The sequence below is a fragment of the Erithacus rubecula genome (genome assembly GCF_903797595.1).
Source record: "Erithacus rubecula genome assembly, chromosome: 12".
NCBI classification, from domain to species: Eukaryota; Metazoa; Chordata; class Aves; order Passeriformes; family Muscicapidae; genus Erithacus; species Erithacus rubecula.
The window spans coordinates 3,984,852-3,992,866 of record NC_136664.1 but is presented as its reverse complement, the minus strand read 5'-3'; the positions used below and the strand labels follow the sequence as shown (position 1 = coordinate 3,992,866).

Below are 8,015 nucleotides of genomic sequence, written 5' to 3'. Positions count from 1 at the left end.
TCACTCATGTATTTCTAGTCATAAAGAGCTGAAAGGTTTTTCTTTTTTACTCTGCTATGCTGGCTTTCTTCCTAAAAAAAAAAAAAAAAAAAAGAAAAAGAAAGCAACCTACCTGCTATTTTTTCTTTTTATGTCTAAGTAGCAAACCTTTTGTGGTTACGTAGAACATTATTATTGCTACTGGTAGCTCCTGCTGGGTTTTGTTTGGATTCTATTCCAACTCAAGTATTAATTTAAACTCCCATTTAATGGAGGTACTGGAACAGAGCTATTGCTGCCTGTGAGGGTTTAGACCTGGAAGGACAGTGTTTTCCCTCAGTTTTGGTCTGGTGGGTATGTAAAGGAAGATGTAAGCTCTGAGCAGTGGAGTAGCAGTGGTTGCATCAAACAACATTATTCTCAGCTGGAGGCTCCTGCTGATGCTGGGGAGCTCAAAGGGGTTGGTAGCTCCTTTATCCCTTCATGTCTGCCTTTCCCTTCCCACGTTTCTTCTCATCTCCAGCAGCACAGCAGCCACCCGTGGTGGGGCAGAGCAGACAGTGATGGCAGCTGCTTCTGCTGGATGAGCAAGTGAGGGAAAAACATCACTGATGAGAGCTGAGGAGACTTTTGATCCTTCTAAAAATGGGGGAAGGGTACTGCTAAGTAACCCTGGTGACAACTCAAAAAAGGACTGGAGTGTTGTGATGCTGGGGAGTGGCAAGAGAGGTGGAGTTGGAAATGAACTCAGGGCAATTCATCCCTAATCTTTGGTCCATCTGCCTGTGTTATTTGCTGGGCTGCAGCATAACCAATCCAGAGACAGCAGGTCCTGGAGACAGCAAGTTCCCTCTTTCAAACAGGAAAACTTTTCCTAATTGAAGGACATGCACCTTTGAAACTCTGTCCTAGATTCTAGTTGGTTGTATTAAAAGCAAATTCTGCCATTATCTGAGCAGTTAATAAAATCTATTGCCTGATGATGCATTTTTTTCTGCAGGCTAGAATGGATCTGTCTTCATTGTGATTTGTGAGATTGAGGGGAAAACACAAAATATAGCCTATATTTCTACTGCACTGAAAAATTTCAATGTGTTCTCCTTCTAAGGCTTGGAAGTAACCAATACTGCACAGGTCTTTTTTTTTTTTTTTTAGTTATTGAAAAAAAAGTCCACCTTATTAACATTTTAATAAAGAGAATCTCTTTGCAGTGGTACTCAGAGTTGCTCTTATTTCTCTCTGTGCAATTCCATTCTCTAAAAGAGAAAATACTATTGAGATCTGTAAAGCATGATGTTAGACTGAAACTAAACACAGAAATACACCTAAGCAAAATCCTTTCTAAAGGTGCTGTGTTTGTAGAGGTGCTTGCCCAAAATGTGTGATGCAAAATGGGGATGCTTTGTGAAGAAATCATCCTTGTAAAGCCATTGGTTCTGGTCATCAGACTCTATCCAATGCTTTAGTGATGATGCTGCTGATCTATTTGGGAAGTTGGCTGGCTCTCAAGGCAGAGTCTCTTCTCAAAGGCTGTTTCACAGTGAAAATATGCTCAGTGCAGCCGAGTGCATGAATGAAAAAGCCTCTGGTACCTTCTAGTCTGGCAAAATGCAGCACAAAACTCAACTCACTCTGTCTTTTCTGCTGTCCCAGGTAAGAAATGCGTGGGTTTTTTCCTTGCTTTCTTTCATCTTTCTGCTTTTGTGCGTTTGGATTTGAAAGTATTTGTAATTCAGCTCTGATTTCTGAGTAATTATACATTGCCTGAATTACTGTTTAAAGATGCAGGATCTATGCTCTGAGCCAGTTGCTAGGAATGTAGGATCTCATAGTTCCCTGATTTACAATTACAACCAATTTGCTGTGTGATATATAGCATTTTTTTGTTTCCCTTCAGGAAGGGTGGTGGGGGGAATCTTTCAAGTGTCTCGGTTGCAGCTGCAGCGGCAATATTTTCTGTCATATCAAATGCTGCAACTTTGATTTGCCTCTTCCCTCTGTGGCTTGTGCTGGGTAGCAGGTTTATAGGCTGCTACAGGCAGCTCACGTTATTTATTGCTTTTTTCTTAAAATAAAGGGATCGTAGGGGGGAATATGGAGGAAAAATAAAACCAGACCTTGCAGAAGGCTCGCTTCCCCGCACTCTCCTGATAGATGTGTAATACTCCGTTAGTGACTTGCTATGTAGCCTTTCTCTTATTAAATGTAATAGATCCCCCTCTGCCAGAGAGCAGAGGAAAAAACAGCCAGCCTTAAAAAACACGGAGTGCTGAACCCCGCTGCTGCTGCCTGTCAAAGCGCAGGGACTCGCTGGGTTTTCACTTCTCAGCAGCTCCTGGTCACTCTTTTCCTCTGGCTGCTGGCACAGGGCTCAGCTTTGGGCAGCCCAGAGCACGTTTGGAAATCCTTTGTTGTTGTCCAGCTTGAGTGTTTCTCCCTCCTTTTGTCTCGGGAGCTCTGTAAACTTGTGTTTAGCGGCAGTGGGCTGAGATCCTCTGCGCTGAGCAGGGATGAAAGTTAATTCCTTTCTGACTTGCCAGCGAGTGGTTTTGTTAACCCTTGGAGGGTTGGTGGGGTTCAAAGTGCTCGGGACGCTGAGCTCGAGCCCCCGTGTTTGGGTAAGCGCAGTCTACAGCAGGATTTTGGTCTGCTGATCCCAAACAGGGCACTAAGGAGAAAACCCGAGGGTTCACACTGGGAGAGCTTTACTAATGCTGAGAGCAGCTGCACAGCGAGTGAGGAGCAGGCAGCAGGGTGAGCTGAATGCACACATGCTGTGGGTCAAGGTTAACCCCTTCAGGTCCTGTCCCACCTGCTCAGGTGCAGGGACAGGGTGTCTGTGGGTCAAGGTTAACCCCTTCAGGTCCTGTCCCACCTGCCCAGGTGCAGGGACAGGCTGGCTGGAGCTTTGGGACAGCAGGATGCTCCGTGCTGGGCACAGGGAGTGAGCAAGCACAAAGGCATTCGGGTGGGTTCGGGATTACAATCCTGCTCGGGCAGTGGAACAAATGAGAGCAGCTGCCTTGGGCCGTGGGTTTGGTGCCCAGCAGCGTGTGCTGGTGCCACATGGAGGGATCCTGGGGACCAGAAGTTGTCACCAGTGGGCAGAGATCCAGCCTGGGCTGGCAGTGACAGTGCTCAGGCAGCAGAGGGGCTGGGGGACAGGGCACAGGCAGTGGGAAGGTAACCTGTGGATGTGCTGGACTGCTGCTCTCTCATCTTGGCTTGCAGACCTCCCATCTGCTTTGCTTGGCTTTCTCTCTGTTTTCAGTCCTGTTTTTATTTTATTTATTTATTTATTATTTTTTTTGGGTACAGCTTCTCTAACACACTGCTGAACACTGAGTTAGGATTTTCTTTAGTGGTTGGTAGGAAAGCACTATGTGTGTGATACAAGAGGATGAACTTCTAGGGCCTATTAAACACTGCTGCAACTTTTTAACATTAATGATACCAAAAATCTGACAAGGTGCAGACACCTGGTTCTGAAAACAGCTGTGCCCTTTGCTAACTTCAGTGATCCTTCAGAGTTTCTCCCAGGCTGGGCTGAGTTCTGCTATACTGCAGGGCTGTGCATGTGGTGCTTTAGCCTTGTTTCCAGCTTAAGTGCTCAAATTTCACTCCACCTTCTTTATCAGCATGTACAGCTCTATCTGGCCGTGTCTCCCTCCACCATGTGAGTGAGTGCATCTCCAAATTTACTTTCTAGATTATGTGTAAGAGTTAATGAATTGAAGGATGAATCAGACTGTAATGTGGAAGTGTATGTAATTCTGTCTTCAAGTCTAGGTTGTTGAGAATTGGCAGGTTAAAGTATGGAGTGGAGTGGGTGCCATGCTGGGGAAAGAAATGGGATTTACTGAAATGCTGTTTGGCTTTTGCCTTTGACACCCCACAAGCACAGCTTTCATGTGACAGGAAAAGTAAACAGAAGAATGTGAGAAACAACATATTAAACAAATGCAGCCATCTGCTTGTGTAGTGGTTGTAACACATTTGGGGATCTCTTTCTGCAAGTTTTCTTTTTTCTCCCTTAGGAGTAGCAAGAATGTCTCGTAATGCAGTGCTAGTTGAACCAGGAAGGACCAACTTTGATAGAATTCTTTCTATGAAGGAGCAATTCAGTCATCTTTCTGTGGAAGCAGAAGATAATGATAACTTAGTTTCAAAGTAATGATAGCAAAGTTTACAGGGTAGAGGAAAAAGTTTGAGGAAATTCTTTTATGTCAATAGGAACGTGAATTGTAAAAGGTTTGTTTTTAATGAAAAGACCATTTCTAAAATTAGTAACTTGTTTTGTGTTTTCTTGGTCTGCTTCTAATTCAACTGCAATTTTAAAGTACAAAAACTTTGCCTTTTGAGGCATTAAAAGGATGGAGATGGAGAATTACTTTTTCATATCAAAGCAGCCCATTAAGTATGTATGCAAATACTGTGGTAAACAGGTGGGCAATAAATTAATTTTTCCATTTGCAAAGATTTAATCTACACTACTACCAACTGTTCTGTCTTCACCAAGAGGAAAACTGAGCATTAGCTGGAATAACTGAGAAAGATGTTTCAAGTAATCTTTTAATTCAGACTCACATTTAGAACTCCAAAGCATAACTATAATATACAGCTTTATTGATCTGAAGCTGACAATAAAAACTAAATGTACTCTGGTAGCTTATGCAGTTTACTATACAGGGTACAGTAAGCAGTAAATGAATACTCTGATCTGATAGATTTAAAAATCTGCATGTTTTACATTTTTCCCAAAAGGTATTTTCTAAAACCTATATACAAAATATTTGTTTCAAGACAAAATTGTTCACAGGCTTCCTTTTCCCTGTTATGCATTTTATGCAGAGAGATGACTCAAAATTTGTAAGTAAGGCTTACTTAGGTGAGGAATATCCCCTATATCTTTTGATAATTTTAACAATAACTCTCACGTTTCACTGGGTTATAACTAAGTAAATGGGAAAAATGTGTAGATTTTACAAGCTTATCATTAGAGTGAATAGAGAAAATTAGTCCTCAAACTCTTTCTCCTAATGCAGAGCCCACACTGCTGCATCATTGAGGTTTTATTTGTTCAAATTTCTCCAGAAGAGGGCTCCATGCACAGCTTGAAAGGCAGCACTCAGGTATTGAAAGCAAAAGAAATTTAACAGCTTCAGGAAAAAAGTCTTGCTCAGACAAGTGTGTTGATATAACATTGCAGATTATGCTCAAATTCTGATCAAGAATCTCCCAGTTCTATCATGTTGCTGTAGGTCTTATTATTTGAGAGTTCTAGAGGTGAAATCTTAAGCTTCTTGTGCTACATCAGAATTGTAAAAATGCTTTAAAAATGTTAGAGAAACTCGACTGTCAATTATTCTGTGTAATTATTTCTACTGGTGAGCACTTTGTGAGCAGGCTGACACTTGCTCCCCACAGTTTCAGGCCATCATTTTTGGCTATGCAGTCAAAAAACATCTTCCAGTTGTATATCTCATTCACAAGATGGTTTCTCCCAAAACACAGAGCCATTCCAGCAGTTGTGCTGTCCTATTTCTCAAAAATTTCCTTGGGGGGAAGGTTGACACTAGTGAATTAGGATGGATTTTGGCTACAGCTCCAGCCTCTAAAAATATCCTTACACAGGACTTGACCACAGTCCTTACTGCTAAGCAAAGAGGTTTTGTTAGAATAGACACATGAAAACATGAAAATGCTTCTGCAGTTATGGCAATTAGACCCCACTTTTTGTACCCCCTGAGACTCCACCCTTCAATCTAAGACATAGCTTAGCTGATATGTTGGGACCTGCTTTCTGTTTCTGAGGATCAAAACTTCAAAAAGGTTTTCTTAGCACATGTAATATTTGTGCTGTGATCCAGTGGGAGTTATTGACTTGGCTTTTAGTGACTTCTTGGCAGCTAGGAAATAATTATTCCTAAAAGCTGTCTCAACAGACCAGTGCAACAGGGACTATTAGAACCAGGTAGGTGGCAACAATGGTGCCCCTTCAAGGAGTTGTGAAGTTTCTGCTTTCCTTTCCTTCCTGTTTGCTGCAAGATAAGCAGCTCTTCCCATTCTATTAATATGTAAAAGCAAGCCAGATGACAGAGCTCTCAGTGTTCCACCCTCCCTGCATCACTGCTGGGTTGCACCAGGGTGCTGCATGTCAGGATTTTTCCTCAGGTTTCAGAGTTCCTATGACAGCACAAACCTTTCTGGGGGATGGGGGCTTCATGTAGGACTTTGAGTACCAAGGTCAGGTTGGCAGGTTTTTTATGGTTTCATGGGCAGTTATGGGCCAAAATTCACTGTTTTGATATTTTGGTGTTCCAGCCAGTAGGGACAAATGTGTCCTGGGGGCATCAGGCTCTGCTTTGCCAGCTGGGAAAGGGAGGGGATTGCTCTGCTCTCTGCTGGGACAGCCTCACCTTGAGTGCTGAGGGTGTTTTTGGTCACCACAACATAAGATATTAAACTATTAGAGAGTGTCCAAAGCAGGGCAATGAAGATGGTGAAGGGCCTTGAGGGGAAGTGGTGTGAGGCTGAGGGGAGAACTCAGTGCTGTCACAATTTCCTCCTGAGGAGAAGAGAGGAGCAGGCATTGTTCTCTGCTCTGTGAGACCAGTGAACAACCTGAAGCTGTGTCGTGGGAAGTTTAGGGGAAAAAGTTTTTTACCCAGAGAGTAAAATAGGTTCCCCAGGGGAGTGGTTGCACCACTGAGCCTGAGGGGGCTCAGGAAGAGTTTGGACAATGCTCTCAGGGACATGGGGTGACTCTGGAGAATGTCCTAGCAGGGCCAGGAGCTGGGCTCAGTGATCCTTGTGAGTCCCTTCCAATTCCACATATTCTGTGCTTCTAACTAGAGGTTCATCTGTGCAGGCAAAAAGACAAATCTGCAATGTCCACAGGGGAGGAGAAACACAATGAGAGGCATTTATCATCCTTAGGAGTCTAAGTGGGCTATTGCATTTCCCAGCTAACTCTGGATGGTATTAGTGGGTTCTTGATCATGGCCATATGGCTGCACTGTGCCCTGCCCTAATCTCCAGATGGATGGGACCAGCCCAGATGGGAGGCTGTGTTTTTCTGTCACTTCTTGTGTCCTGCAGCTAACACAATGTTAGTGTACACAAATCAGGAGGATATTAAATGCCAGAGAGGAGAGAAAAATAAGACTTGTTTTATTAGCCAGTGTTTCATTATTCAGAGGTCTTGGAAATTTGCCCACTACTGCTTTTAATTTTTATTTTTTTTTTTGTGTGTGATGTGGACTGTATTCTCTGTCAAATGGAAGAATCCAATTCTTTGAAAGCCTTACTGTTTCATATGAAAGGAACTCATTCTGCTCCTATCTTATCCAATATTCTACTGTTTTGCACCATTAATTTTCTTGGCTAGAGGAAAAAAAGGAGGATTTTAAGATTTGGTTCGATGGAGCTGGTTAAAACAGTTCTATGAACAGACTAAAATAAATATGACATATTAAGAGTGGGGTGAATCTTTTCAGCACACAGCAGTTTTCAGTATCTCTAACCAGTTGGAAAAGCTGATTAAGGTGTTTAAATAACTTCTGATATCTATGAATGTCCATGTATGACTGTCTAATTTGGTATCTTTATGGGTCTTGTTCTTAGGAAACTGAACATACTTCAAGCTTTTGAAATGTCTCAAAGTTGGGCACCTGTACACAGCTCCCTGAAATGAATAAGATTTTATTACCCAGGATTCCTTAGACTCCATTTGATGGAACACCTAGCAAACTATTAATAATAGCTATCTATTTCAGTCTAAATTAATTCATTCTCTTGCTGTGAACAACTAGAGCTTAATTCCTTATTAGTAATGGCAATGTATATATTTCTAAAAGTTAATATTTAATTCCCAAGGACCTTGCAGCCTGGTATGTAATGAAGAACAAATAATTCTTGTGTGTATGAAGGCTGTGCTAACAGTACAGACAGCAAGTGGGTTTCTAGAGGTTTGCAGATATTTTAGGGTTTTGAGTAATCATGGCAGATGGAACTTGTGTGTAGCAAGGACTCGA

General features: G+C 42.4%; 1 protein-coding gene across 2 annotated transcripts in view; it reads left to right on the top strand.

Annotated features, from left to right (window-relative positions):
* Positions 1–1,464: 1,464 nt before the first annotated feature.
* CDH13 (cadherin 13) overlaps positions 1,465–8,015 on the top strand; it is a gene marked incomplete at its 3' end in the record, with an annotated part of 419,157 nt that continues 412,606 nt past the window's right edge. For both annotated transcript variants that reach the window (XM_079316432.1, XM_079316431.1), the window contains exon 1: positions 1,465–1,632. In XM_079316432.1, coding sequence (XP_079172558.1) covers positions 1,588–1,632 — 45 coding nt within the window. In that variant the 5' untranslated portion in view covers positions 1,465–1,587. The remainder of the gene's footprint in view (positions 1,633–8,015) is intronic.